At 47.9% G+C, this 14,618-nt stretch overlaps 1 protein-coding gene across 3 annotated transcripts in view; it reads right to left on the reverse strand.

Moving 5' to 3' along the window:
- LPP (LIM domain containing preferred translocation partner in lipoma) overlaps positions 1–14,618 on the reverse strand; it is a 657,734-nt gene that overhangs the window by 106,868 nt on the left and 536,248 nt on the right. For all 3 annotated transcript variants that reach the window (XM_069212799.1, XM_069212797.1, XM_069212798.1), the window contains one exon: positions 9,078–9,247. In XM_069212799.1, the coding sequence (XP_069068900.1) occupies positions 9,078–9,247 (170 nt within the window). The remainder of the gene's footprint in view (positions 1–9,077; positions 9,248–14,618) is intronic.

The raw sequence follows: 14,618 nt of genomic DNA on the forward strand, positions 1-14,618 counted from the left end.
TCTTACTTTGCTTTTAACAGGTATTTTTCTTTAGCTTGTTTTTCACTGGCATTTCTTCCTTACTTTGTTTTTCACTGGTATGTCTTCACTAGTTTGTTTTTCATTGGTATTTCTTCCTTAGTTTGCTTTTAACAGGTATTTTTCCTTAGCTTGTTTTTCACTGGCATTTCTTCCTGTTTCAATGGTTTGCCTGCACTAGTTTGAATTGCCCATTCGTCTGCTGCGTGTCGCGAATGGTATATGGAGAGAGATATTTCTTATGTTATGACTGGAAGTGCACACTGCATATCATTATGGGAAACATTTATTTTGATTCATTTTCACCCGTGTGGATAGAACATTCATACTGAAAATATCTAATAAAGAACAGGAAAAAAATGAAAATAGCCCCCATTAATGAGTACAGCCGCCTACTCCCCCTGGCCGAGTTGTTTACCTCCCTCAAAGGTGTGACTATCTTTCAATGTTTCTTTTTTATTCTAATTCTGACATACTGATAGTCGAATTGTGTATAACCAAATTTAGCTTCTTAATCTGTCAGTGTTATCTGTAGTTGTTTTTCACTTCCAGTATGCTCAGCGAAACACTCCTGCATATCGCCATCGCCGACTTCATCTCCCCGCACGCCCTCGCCTCACCGGACTACATCCTCCTAGGCGACCTCAACTTCCATCTGGAACAAAACAACCACCCCAACACCACCACCCTGCTCGACAACCTCGCCAACCTCGGCCTCAAACAACTGGTGAACACTGCCACCCACATCGCCGGACACACACTCGACCCTATCTTCTCCGCCAGCAAACATGTCTTCTTCAGCCACGCCTCCGCCCTTCATTGGACCGACCACAGCTGCGTCCACTTCACATTCCGACACGAGACCCGCCACCTCTGCACTCAACCCATCCCTCGCCGACAGTGGAACAAGATCCCTGAAGAGCAACTCTTCGCCGCACTCGCCGCCAACCAACCCACCCCCACCACCGACCCCAACGTCGCAGCCCTCAACCTCACAAACTGGATCTCCAACTGCGCAGACAACCTTGCTCCCCTCAAACGCTCGCAGCGACAGAACAACACCAAGAAACCCCTCTGGTTCTCTGACACCCTAAAAAAGAATCAAAGAAAACTTGTCGCGCACTTGAGAAAGCCTGGCGCAAGGACCGCACCGCTGACAACATGACCGCCCTCAAGAACGCTACCCGCAAACACCACCACCTGATCCGCACTGCCAAAAGGAATTTTTTCACCGACAGACTGTACAAAAACAGCCACAACAGCAGAGAACTCTTCAGCATCGTCAAGGAGTTCTCCAACCCCAGCGCCAACGCCAACGCCGTCACGCCCTCACAGGATCTATGCGAATCCCTCGCCACTTTCTTCCATCGCAAGATCAGCGACCTCCACGACAGCTTCGGACACCAGACCCAACCAAACACCACAGAACCCACCTCCCCGACCATCACCCTCAACAACTGGACCCACATCAGCACGGAAGAAACCAAATCCATCATGAACTCTATCCACTCTGGCGCCCCTTCGGACCCCTGCCCGCACTTCATCTTTAACAAAGCCGACGACATCATCGCCCCGCACCTCCAGACCGTCATCAACTCTTCTTTTTCTTCTGCTACCTTCCCCGAATGCTGGAAACACGCCGAAGTCAACGCCCTACTAAAGAAACCTACGGCTGACCCGAGCGACCTGAAAAACTTCCGCCCCATCTCCCTTCTGCCTTTCCCAGCCAAAGTAATAGAGAAGACCGTCAACAAACAGCTGACCACCTTCCTGGAAGACAACAACCTGCTCGACCCCACACAGACCGGATTCCGAACCAACCACAGCACTGAAACTGCCCTCATCTCAGTCACAGACGACATCAGAACCCTGATGGACAACGGTGAAACAGTCGCCCTCATTCTTCTCGACCTCTCGGCTGCCTTTGACACTGTGTCACCGCACCCTAATCACCCGCCTCCGCTCCACCGGGATCCAAGACCAGGCCCTGGACTGGATCGCCTCCTTCCTCGCAAACCGCTCCCAAAGAGTCTACCTCCCTCCGTTTCGCTCAGAACCCACTGAGATCATCTGCGGCGTACCTCAAGGCTCCTCACTCAGCCCGACACTCTTCAATGTCTACATGAGCCCCCTCGCTAACATCGTACGCAAGCACGACATCATCATCACCTCCTACGCCGACGACACCCAACTTATACTCTCCCTCACCAAGGACCCCGCCAGCGCCAAGACCAACCAACAAGAGGGTATGAAGGACGTCGCAGATTGGATGAGGCTCAGCCGCCTAAAGCTGAACTCTGAAAAAACGGAAGTCCTCATCCTCGGCAACACCCCGTCCGCCTGGGACGACTCCTGGTGGCCCACGGCCCTCGGCACCGCACCGACCCCCGCAGACCACGCCCGCAACCTCGGCTTCATCTTGGACCCCCTTCTCACCATGACCAAGCAAGTCAACGCCGTGTCCTCCGCCTGCTTCCTCACCCTCCGCATGCTCCGCAAGATCTTCCGCTGGATCCCCGCCGACACCAGAAAAACCGTGACCCACGCCCTCGTCACGAGCCGCCTGGACTACGGCAACACCCTCTACGCCGGGACCACAGCCAAACTCCAAAATCGCCTACAACGCATTCAAAACGCCTTGGCGCGCCTCATCCTCGACGTACCCCGCAGCAGCCACATCTCCGCACACCTGAGACACCTGCATTGGCTCCCAGTCAGCAAAAGGATCACCTTCCGACTTCTCACCCACGCACACAAAGCCCTCCACGACAAGGGACCGGAATACCTCAACAGACGCCTCAACTTCTACGTCCCCACCCGCCCCCTCCGCTCCTCTGGCCTCGCACTCGCCGCCGTCCCTCGCATCCGACGCTCCACGGCGGGTGGGAGATCTTTCTCCTTCCTGGCGGCCAAGACCTGGAACTCCCTCCCCACCAGCCTCAGGACCACCCAGGACCACTCCGCTTTCCGGAGACTCCTAAAGACCTGGCTGTTCGAGCAGCGATAACCACCCCCTTTGTCCCTAGCGCCTTGAGACCCGCACGGGTGAGTAGCGCGCTTTATAAATGCTAATGATTTGATTTGATTTGATTTGCATACCATGGTTGTGTTTTCGTATTACTTCTTATTAATATTTTGTGGCACAACTGTCCGCGGCCCGTGTAAGTCAGGCTAAGTTACTACAGCCCCGGTGAAGAGTGCAGCTTGTGGAAAGGTTTCTTAGCACTAACGACGAAGAAACAGCCGGTGAGCCCGAAGACAGTGAGATGAAAACACAAGCGTTTTCAGGTCAGTCCTAACTTCAAGCAGATCATTTTCTAACCCAGAGGACGGCAGGGCCACAAGGCACAGCCTGGGTGGGAAACCAGGGAGGTCCCACCATCAGGTCACCTGCACCAAAGTGCTTGGCACTCCCTGGTACCATATTCGAGCTGCTCCAGCGTGGTGGGCGCACTCCGAGCCCACCCAGCCTGCTGTCCCACACAGTGGGCTTCAAAGTTGCCCAATATGGACACCAGTGGAGGCTTCTCTCTGTGGGGGAGATGGCAACCATGTCTTCCAGCACACAAGACCAAAAGTATAGCAAGAGCCTACCCCGCCTGGACTGAAGGACTGTACGAGCATCGCCCAAAAGAAGGCGCCTTGCCATAATCCAACCTGGCTTCGAGAGGAGAAGCGATATGAGCCTTGAAACCAGCGCCTCGTTGCACAACATAAAACAAAGGACTTAAATCACACATGCCCGCCGGTGATTGCATTCATTTGCAGCTCAAGGAGCAATTTATTTAAAATGTTCCACTTTTTAGGTCTTGCCAGCTTCATCTTTGCTAAAATTTCAGAATAAAAAAAATACGGTCGTATGTATATGTAAATAAATAGAGGGGCTTTCGTTTATCATTTGGTCTATTCAAGTGACAATCAGATTTTTTTTCCCACCTAACAGCCTACAGCACGCGGCAATGGGTCAGCCGGCTTCAGCTATCGACTGCCTTTACTGTGGCTGGCGGCTGCGTGCTTGGAAAAAGCAACCTAAATATTACCCACTTCTCTACAAGGTTCCATGGGCAAATCGTTAATTTCATGTCTTTTAATTTGTTTTTGAGATGGGTAACTTTTTTTTTTGCAACTTTATGCACACCTCCCTTAACAAGATTTCTACTTTTTATTACTTTTCATGTCTATTACATATGTTAGCAAAAATAGATAAGGAGGCTTGCAAAGGGCAAACCTATTGCATTTGCCAGTGCTCGTTCCACTAGGCAAGAATCGATGTCCTGATGCCAGAAGTTGTTTCCTCAGATGCCTTGGTCATTCCCATGACCAAGACCTCTGTTTATTCAGAGCTGAGCACCAGTTATTTCTCATCCAACCTTTATCCTCTGTTGGAAAGGTGAAATGCCACCGCAGCTTTGGCTACAGTGACGCAGATTGTCAGCATGAAGGTGGCAGCTGCCATGGATGCCCACCACAGGTGCCAAGCGGGATTCAAGGTTCCCAGAGGCTCATTTCCTGTAGTCCTGTAAATGTGAGGTCTGCATTGGCAGAGGTTAAAGACACCACAAAGGAGGCCATCTTAAACCTAGGGCCGATGTTTCACCGGAAGGAAGTTATCCATTGCAAAGTCACTGCTGCATTTCTGCAGATCTTTCAGAAGCAGCTCAGCAGAACCTAAGCTCCCTGGAGGGTTAACCACCTACCTTACCCGTGGTGGTCACCAGTTTTAATTCACCTTTCGTTATGGGGCTGCAGCTCTTCTGTTAGAGAAGGGAACTGGACAGGAGCGCTCAGCTCTTTGTCCGGAGGAGCCTGGCCTGTGGTTGGCCAAAAGACTCAGGACCTGGGCTGTGTTTCTTCACCAGCAGGTTATGGAGGTACGGATGGGCTTCTGGGATCATGGTCCCGGGGGAGGGGGCATTTTTAAACTGACGAGCGGTGAGAGAGTTGGCCAACACAGTTTGATTAGGAGCACCTTCTGTTTGTAGATGTAGCCAACGGTTATAACGAACGCATGATCTTGAAGTCATCTTGCCAAAGTGGAGCAGGAGGGACCTCCTCTGGTCTCAGGATGTGGCTTGCTAATGAAGCAAAAGACAGAATGGGCAGAGGTGTCGTACGTGACAGGATAGATACAAGTTTCTGTAAACGATCCACCTGTGCTTCCGAGTTCATACGATATTGTCACTGCACTGGCTTATCCGTAAGCTACTTACCTGCCACATCCGTACGGACGATCCACTTACTAAGGAGGGAAATACTGCACATATATATCTAGGGGTTGAAGTAGTAAACATGTCAGTGCAAGGGCATCTGATCTAAGCGTGTTCGTAGAATATTGTGAATATGTTTAACTCTTTAAAATAAATGCTTGCATTCCACTGCTGTGGTCTGGGTTTTGACTGCACAGTTGTCACACTGACCTACCTGCTAACAGAAGACACAGAGTGCTTAGATCGCCCCTTTTAACCCACTCGCTTTCTATGACCAGCCTCTTTAACCCCCCGGCTTGGGGCTTTTTCAATCACTTATTTTCTCAGCCGAGTGAAGGGTTGATCGCACATGTAGTGCTACTGGCTGTTGGAGTGTATCCTTCCACCTTCACTCTAGATCTTGCACTGAACTGATTGAGGCACTACTTTACAGCTTTAGCTCACTCTAGCCGCATTTGTTGGTCCTCCTCCATTTCTCTCACTAGCGCGTGCTTCATGGTTATCAATTGAACCCACACCAACTGGCTTTGCCAATGCTTGTTTAAAGAAGTGGTGATAGGTCTTTCCCATCCCCACTGCTCTAAGGTCAGGGCCTCTGGTTGGGATGACCAGCTGTGGAAGTGATGCACTAACCTCAGTTACAAGCCCCACACACTGATGCTTTTGGCGGTCGAAAGATTAACACTAAAATATACACAATAATGAGCCCCTGCCCATTTTATCTTCAGATGACCTGTTTAAATGTATTGGTTGGCAGGGTTCTCCATGAATTACTTACAGTGCATTGTGTGATTAAAGAAACCGAAGACGAGGTGCCTTAAATCTCTTCTCACGACCATCAAAACCTTTCAAGTGATGAACTTGTCTTCTCCAATTTAAGTGATCTGAGAGATGCTAAACATGTGCTGTGATGGTTGCTAACAAGCCCTGGGAGGCAGCACAGGCTTCAAACTTTAATTGGGCAGTAGGCGTCCTCTACTGCCCTGTTCTTGATGGGAGTGTGGGCTCCACGCTTACAGCCCAACTATTCTGCACAAGTGACGTCCAAGTCCTAAGGTGAGGGCCTTCCCTGCACACAGCAACGCCACTCACCCCGATTTGTGGTAGTTGACGGGGTTCAGGTATTAGGGTTTGACGCAGCAGCCAAAGCCTGGGCTGTAGATGGGCAGCTTCGCAGCTCGAGGTGCGGGGGGTTTCATAAGCCTCTGAGAGGTAAAGTTTGCGGACACCCAATCGTGCACTTTATTCGCCCACCACTTCTGCCCCACCACACGTAAAAGATTCTGTTTGATGTGTAAGAGCTCCTAAACTGGATGACTCCCAGCACTTCATATATGTTATAGTGAACTGCAAATAGTCATTCAGGGTGGCAAAAAGAATCGAGAGACAGGAGTCAAAAGTACTCAAGTCATTAGACTTGGAAAGGAATTTGAATCACGGGGGTATTCCCACCGCCCAACCTTACGGTGTGAGAAGCTGGCGGAGTGCCAGGCCACAGGGGCTACCTGATGCAAGGAAGATCTTGCATATTTGTGTAACCAAAAGAGAGGGTGTCAGCTGTGGAAACCAATTCAATAACTGAGATGCATTCTCACGGTGCACATCAGTACAAGGCCGGAACCATCAGCACAACTGGAGGTTCACACGAGGACTCGAAAGGCGCTACATAACAATCTGCCGATGGAAGATTGTATTGTCAATGTGAGGCAGTAAAAATTAATTAGAGACGAATAACTCAATTTTGCATCCTTTTAATGCAGGGAGTTTAGTCTGCCAGCCAAGAATTCACTCCGCGTAATGAAGTGCATGAGTAAAACCCTCCAATGATCAGCCTGGTGGCTGCAGAGTCCTGATGTGGAGACGCACCGGATGTGAGCCCAAGTGACGGGGACACCGGCCGCCCACGCCAGCTGTGGCTAAAGCCACTCATCTGTCTACGGTAGGAACTCGCCCGAGGAGAAAATCTGTTAACAAATGTATGTCCACATTTTTTGGCAACAATTCTATCAATTAATAGAAATCTTGGTAAAGGCAAGTTAAGCGCTCTCTAGGATGTAACTTCCTAAGGATGAAGGCCTGAGACACACTGCGTAGCTGGGCCACTCGCACCACTTTCCCTTTGTATCTGAAACTCAAAACCTAATCTTTGAAAACTGGAAAAAATGACATTCACCAAACAGAGGTGACTAAGCCAACTACAACTTGCAAACCTTCCATTCACTGCTCACGGTCCCACATCTTACATCACTCACAGATATCAACCAAGCTAAAGCTCATCAATTTACTCTACAAACCAGGATATCATTAAACTGAAGGAGCTTCCAAAGTGCCCTCAAGCATATTCACCACAGACTGACTATATGTACGTATCGAAATAGAAACGGTGCAGTTCTGTACCCTAGTCTTGCTCAGTGCGGTAAAAGGTATATGGTGCACACTTAAGCTACCGGTGACGTTTTAAGCTCAAGCAGTATTTCGTTTAAAGAAAGTAGAGCCCAAGGGCAACTAGTGACACACCATTTCAACAACCCCAGCATGCACTCAAAAGAACTCTGGGAGAGTGCCACAGGAGAAATTAACCTGAAGCAGCAGAGCAAGTTTGTTACTTTCCATTGGGGGTGGGGCTGCAGGGGGAGGGGTGGTGAGCAGGTGTTGGTTCAGGGCAGTTACATGGCACACAAGTTCTATCTCCAGATAAGTGCATGGGATTCTCCATGGGTCACTTTAATCCTGAAGGCAGAGCTGGGTGTTGTCTGGGTGATGGTGCAGAGATCCCCAACCACTGACGAGGTATGTGCCCAACTGTAATGATGGCGGGGAAGAACCTGTTCACATCCCACCTGCTAGACCTTTCTTGCGGTGGAATCCACGCCGAGGACGGACAGTGCTGGAGGGCTGCAGTTTACTAGATCAAGGATCACTACAGCGACAAGGTTTGTATAAGGATGAGTGGTCAACGCCACCACCGCTGTATGTGTCTTTCTACCTTGACTAAAGCCTTGACACCCCATTTTAGACGACAACTGATCATAATTTTAACTTTAAGCCCAATTTCCTAACAATTAAACACTTCTTACCCTAAGGCTGCCCCTAATGCTAACCTCAAGGCTAACCATTTCCTACCCAGCCGAAGTTTGACCAGAACAATTGGTATAGCATGAATGCTACCCCTAACTGTATGCCCAGCACCATGTCCCATCCCAACCCCAGCCACAGAGCCTCAACCTTAAGCTGAACCTCAAAGCCAAGTCCAAATGCAACCTCAAGTCAAAGCCTTTAACCGTGGAACCAAAGACGTACTCTAACACTAAGCACAACTGTGAACCTAAGGGTATGCATAGCCCTCGATCCTTGTACCCCTAAAAGGCCTAAGTCAACCCCCTCCCTTCTGCTTCTTACTTGATGTTGTGCTATTCTCAGTAGCATTCAGCATCAACAGTGAATTTTGATATAACGGTGGTACAAATTGTGGACTGAGGAAGGCAGGAGTTGCTCCACCGCAGACCAATGCAAAGCAGGCGTCCATACTGCGGGCCTTTGAGCAGGATCCACTGGACTGCAGAGCCAGGCACCACACTACAGGATTATTTAAGGAGATCACAGCTGATGCATGGTGCTCACCCAGATTAGCAAGGTAGTCCTTCGAGTAACTAACTTGGCAGTATAGTTTCATGCTCTGGCAGGTTTGAAGTCTGACTGGTATTTAAGGAACAAGTTGTCTCATTACAAGTTTTCCTAATGAATATTTTGTGATGTCAGTTTCCCAAGAGTTGCTTTTGTAGCACATTGAAAGTTTCTGAACACACAGAAAACCACACGTGGCTGGCATAGTGGCACAGAGATGGTACTTACGATGTAGCATGGCTCGCAGAAGGCTTTCTTATCCAGGGCATAAAAGGGATGCCCCCTCAGGTTATTGTTGCAGGTCATGCAAGTGAAGCAGTCAACATGGAAGACCTGGTCCATGGCTGTGCACCCCGTGCCTTCTCCAACGACATTCTCACCACAGCGGGAGCAGCGCCCTGGAGAAAGGGGAGAGAGCGGGTGAAGTCAAGCGGCTCTCACCTGGCATCCGGGCGACTGATCAGTCTATCCCTAAAATAACTAAACACATTACACAGCATTTTCAAATAGCACTACAGAGCATACAGGTTTAGTGGTTTATTCATGAACAATCTATATATTTTGATGCAATACCATAAAACACCTTTATTGATTTCTTTTATCTACCTTTTCTTTTGTAAATATATCTCTTTACACATTTAACATATTTCTGGCATACTAATTATGTCACAGCGAGTTCACTTATTTTCTTGGAGCCCATTTAAATGGCTGTGGAATTGAATAGTTTGACTTCTCCAGTGACCACAGTCTCATAACCAACCAAACCCAGGCTTAAAGAGCACGCATCTTTATTTCCAAATTGCCTCAAGCGACACTTTGGTAAGTCAGCTGTCTGTATGGAAATCAGGGATGAAGGATCTATTGGTCCTTCTTCCAACACTAAGCATGTCATGTTAGACAGTATGTTTTCCTAGCGGTTGAAAGGAAGGGATAAAGCCTGGCCTGCAAGTTCCCATGCTGAACTGGAGTTCTCGTTGTGTCTTTTACAGCAGTGATGCGAGTAAATATATTGTTGACGCTCTCAGGAGTCCGCACGCATTTCTGCAACAGTTCGCATCATTTATTGATCACCCCAATAAAGAACTGGCTGCAAGCGGCCATGGTGGGCAGAGGAGAAACCCCTAAAGCATGCACCCTGATGACATCTGTACATGAGCAGAGACTGCTACCTTTGCCCATGCAGATGGGACAGCAGGCAGACCAATGGGGTGATGCCCAGCACGAGATATGGCCAAGTCTACCCTAAGAGAAAGATGTCCTTTGATGCTCCTGCAGCCGATGCAGGATGGGCCGCAAAAGGGTCGCTCTGCACAGCTGAAAAGGGACTTCAGTCTGAATGTATTTCTAGTGCCCACAAGTCTAATATGCTTTTTAAGGTGCAGAACATATACACAGTAAAGGAAAGGATTTATGTTCCTGCAAAACTGAGACCAGAAGGCCTGAAAATGTTAACAGGTTTTGTAGGCTTCCCCACCAAAACTGCTTGGTTAACCCCTTAAAGTGCCTCGGCTACGCCCCATCACAAGGAGAAAATCTAATGAAGATAGGAGACACTAGCCAGGTGCACTGAATACATCCTGTCTGAATGTTATAATCCAGTATTTCACTCTTGTGCTGGTGCTTCCAGTCATCTGCAGATCCACACGTGAAAGAGGGTTGAAGCCCTATCACCGAAGGTGCTTCCCTCCTGAGGCTGGAGCGTGAAGACATGCCTGGGACAGAGGACCCTGTTTCCTGCCTCTGGAATACACTGGGCCTGGAAGTGGACCTGTAGGGACCACCATGCAACTGGAACATTTCTTCATGGGAGCACTGCTAACGGAACCTGGTAAAACCTTTAAACCATCCTACGAGCCCCTAGCGTGGAGGATTAGACGAACAATCAAGTGGCCCTAGTAAAAGACAACCTCTAGTGCTCTGGCCTTCAGGTCTTTGCTGCTGTAAAAGCTTTGGAAGGATGTCAGAGGATTCAAGACGACTGCTTCCTCAACATTCTGCCACACAGAGCTGTGGCTCCACAGAAAGTTTCAGACCCCACAAAGGCTTCAAAGGCTGAAGGTGCAAAATTTCAATGGGATCAACTAACTTCTGAGACCAAGTTCACTCACGTCAGCCACACAAGGTGGTGAGGCCACCAGCAGCATCAAGGAAGTCGCGTTTTCCACAACCCGAACTGTACATTTACGATTATTAAGTAGATGTTTTCTGTTCCTCTAAGCAGCAGATTAAGAAAATATGCGACGAGTAGTGAACTGTGGTCAGCTAACCCCACTAAAATCCAGAAAGTACATTTAGTGGAAAAAGTTTTTTTTTAAAACCAAATCCAACGACACCAGCTGTAAATAAAAGAAATGAAACAGTTTGCTATAAGGAATGCAAACTGAACGAGGAAAAGTAGTTAGAAAATTATATGCGGTTATAACACAAAATAGAAGTGACAAGTAGAAATTCCAGACACCCCTGGGCGGTGGAACTTTCTAGGTAGTTTATCGGAGTGGACTATCCAGGCTGCCCTCTTCTGGCGCCTGGGCAAGTTGGGCATCAACATAGTTCACCTCCGACAGGTTAGTTTTATTTTGATTGCATTCTTTAATTTTAAAACTAAATTGTAATCTTTCAGTGTCCCAAACATCACTTAAAAAAACAACTTAAAATTAATACCCAATTTCCAGGCAGATTGGGCCAGAACATCTGACGGGACACTGGGCAGTTAAGTACCGGCGGGCAGTACAGAAACAAGTCTGCATCAATTGGTTGGTGCAAGAAGAGCCAACATTGGCAACTTTATTTAATTTGTAATCTGGCCTTGGTGTTCAACTTGCACCATTTAGTATTGTAGGACTACCACCAATAAGTCATAGCTTTAATGCCCCTCTACTTGTAAAGAATCTCATTCCAAACGTTGTTACTCCCGGGTAATTAATGCATTGGCTGAGTCTGTGCCTTTAAGGATCTATGTAGATTTTTGCCACAATTATACATTATTTTAAGCAATGGTTATGCATCACTGTGATCACTTAGTGGCACATAAGGACCACCACAGGTACACGTCTACTGCCCCCTTTACTGAACTCTTAATTCTTAAATTAAAAAAGAGTTCTCTTGCAGAAGAGAAGGCCAGAAGGTAGGCGACCCACAAACTGTAGGCCTGAGTCTGCCACTTGGGAACGCACAGTGTGTGCCAAGGAGCTCCCCAACACTTCGCTTGGCCACAAAAGTGTAATGTAACACTCAGTAACAGCCTGACCATGCTCAGAAACGGATAGTAAAGTCTCAGTGGTAGGGGACACTAGGCTCGAAGTCCAAGTGAAACATCCGTGGTGAGCGGATTACACATCTCTGGATTCAGAATCTCCTGATTGACACAAAAACCCTTCTAATGGATACAGCTCAGCACACACGTGTCTGGAACCCCTTCAAGCAGGACTTCAGCAGACAATTCTCTGGAACCTTCACGTGCAGCTCAATATCTTGCCGCTTTGGAAAGACCACCAGTATTGTGGACTCCCAATCTGAACTTCTCTTCTCTGGGGCTCTACTGCTAACCCTTTCAATAAATGTCAGGCCTCGAATGGAATCAATGACACCCCCAGGCAGAATCAATGACACCCCCACGCAGACAAGCCAACTCAAACAAGGTACAGCCTTGCGTGGACTCTTTCCCTCATCTGCTCTTGAGATTCCTGCTGTATAGTTGATGGCTGCCTGCTTAAGAGGTCTCTTCACTGACGTCAGAATAAGCGAGAGGCAGCTTTAGAGGTCCGTGGACAGAAGACACAGAAAGCGAAACAGTAGAAGTATCGAGAAGCATTCTTTACAGATCACCCGCTGTAGTAAACCGCAAACATAACACCGGGGAACAGGGTAACGTGTGTTGTACGATGGAAACAACCCCCTTGGGTCCATCTTTGAGGATGCCAAGAAAAGGAACAGAGAAATGATTACATTTATTCACTCGACTACACCCACTCCCCTCAGCTCCCCAAAATAGTTAAATAGGATGGTGAAGTGGTTCCGAGAAGAAACAGAAACTGGAGGGAAAGACGGGGTGCACTTCCTGCAAGAGCACGCCAAAAGAAGTAAATGTTGGGAGAACAATCCTCATTCGTTTATCCAGCATTTCATCATAGGTGGAAGACACACTCGTGTGATGGAACAAGCACAATGCCCACGCGCGAGGGACTAATGTGGCACTAATGTTCCGTGGTAGACGTGGCCCTTGAGATTGAGCACCATCTTGTTCTTAGAAAGATGTAGCCCTTCTTGCAGTCTTCAGTGTGCGCGCCTTTTATCCATCAAGGTCACTGGGCTCCAAGAAGACCTCGGTGCTGCTATCCAAGCTTCTCCTCATGACAGAGGAACGCCTGCCACATCATCAGTCTTGTGCAAGATTTGGACACAAGACAAGACTTCTCATAACAGCATTCTCATGCTTGTCAATGAAAGCCGCTCTTTCACCCTCCACTGAGCGTCAGGCTCCAGGACATGCCTGTGACACTTATCAGAATAAATGAAATAAAGTTTCATCATGTCGCGAACAGACCTCAGGCTGCAAGCCGAGGCATTCCACGCAGAAACGTCCTGGCTCGACACCACTACAAGTTCAGGAATGAATATTCAGTAAGAGAGCAAAACCTGAAATGCTTAAACTAACACTGACACTCAGTGTTCCTTCCTTGGACCTGCTGAGTGAAACCTGCAAACCCTGCCGCCTACGAGGCTCCAGCTCTTAGAAGCTGCTTGCTTCTGGGTTGCGCCTAGGACACTGCCAATGAAAAATATTCAAATGGTGGAGGAGTCAACTGAAAGGTGGGATCCTTCTCGGCAGGGAAAAGTCACCACTTTGAGCTCTCAAAGCAACTCGCGACATTACTCAATCTCTTCTGTTACGTAAAAAACAAAGGAATGTTGTTTTTAATGCCCAAAACACTCCCAAAACTGAAGTTTTGAAATTTCATCAAGAGGCCATTTCCCATTTCCCACATGAAACCTCCCTGCTCATCAGCTTTCATCCAAAAACTTCAAATAAAATGCACCCTCTAGGGCCCTAAAGAGCTCGGGTTCCTTATGTTTTAGATGTTTACCTTTAATTGCAATGCATTATATCGACTTCACTCCTTGCACTAAACACCTGTGGATCGCAATTGCTAGCATTCATTCATTTAATACCCCTATCGGCTTTTTAAACATCTTTTTAATGGCATCTAATGCCAATACACATTTATTAATGTGTCGTGCCATTTTATCTCTGCATCTCTCCTAAACACACTTCCGGAATCCAAACATCAACATACCTTATATGCCAGAACGCCTTTATCCTCTGTTCTACAGCCATTAACACAAGAAAGCGCGGGAAAGCTGGTACCCAACAGCCTTGGCCCCATTAACTAGGGTTCCTAAATGCAAGTTTAAACAAAGAAAATATAACTCCATCTCACTTACAAGTGGACAAAGGAGCGCCCCAAGACCCCAACGGTGCACCTTTGCATCTCAGCGCCTTGAGACCCTCACGGGTGAGTACTGCACTTTACAAATCCCTGATAGATCCCAATCAATCAATCAGTTACAGAAGATGCTCTTGCACGCTTTTCTTTCATTAAAATTGGTGCAAGCCCTGTTTCTACAAGCTGGATTGGTCAGCAGGGGGAGCTTGTTTGGCACATACAAGATGTACCCTTTTATTTACACACGACTGACAGGTAAGAGGTCAACTCGATTCACCTTGTGCAACCCCTGTAGTTATTGGGCACCCACAAAACGTCCCAGTGA

This window comes from Pleurodeles waltl, chromosome 11 (genome assembly GCF_031143425.1).
Source record: "Pleurodeles waltl isolate 20211129_DDA chromosome 11, aPleWal1.hap1.20221129, whole genome shotgun sequence".
Lineage (NCBI taxonomy): Eukaryota > Metazoa > Chordata > Amphibia > Caudata > Salamandridae > Pleurodeles > Pleurodeles waltl.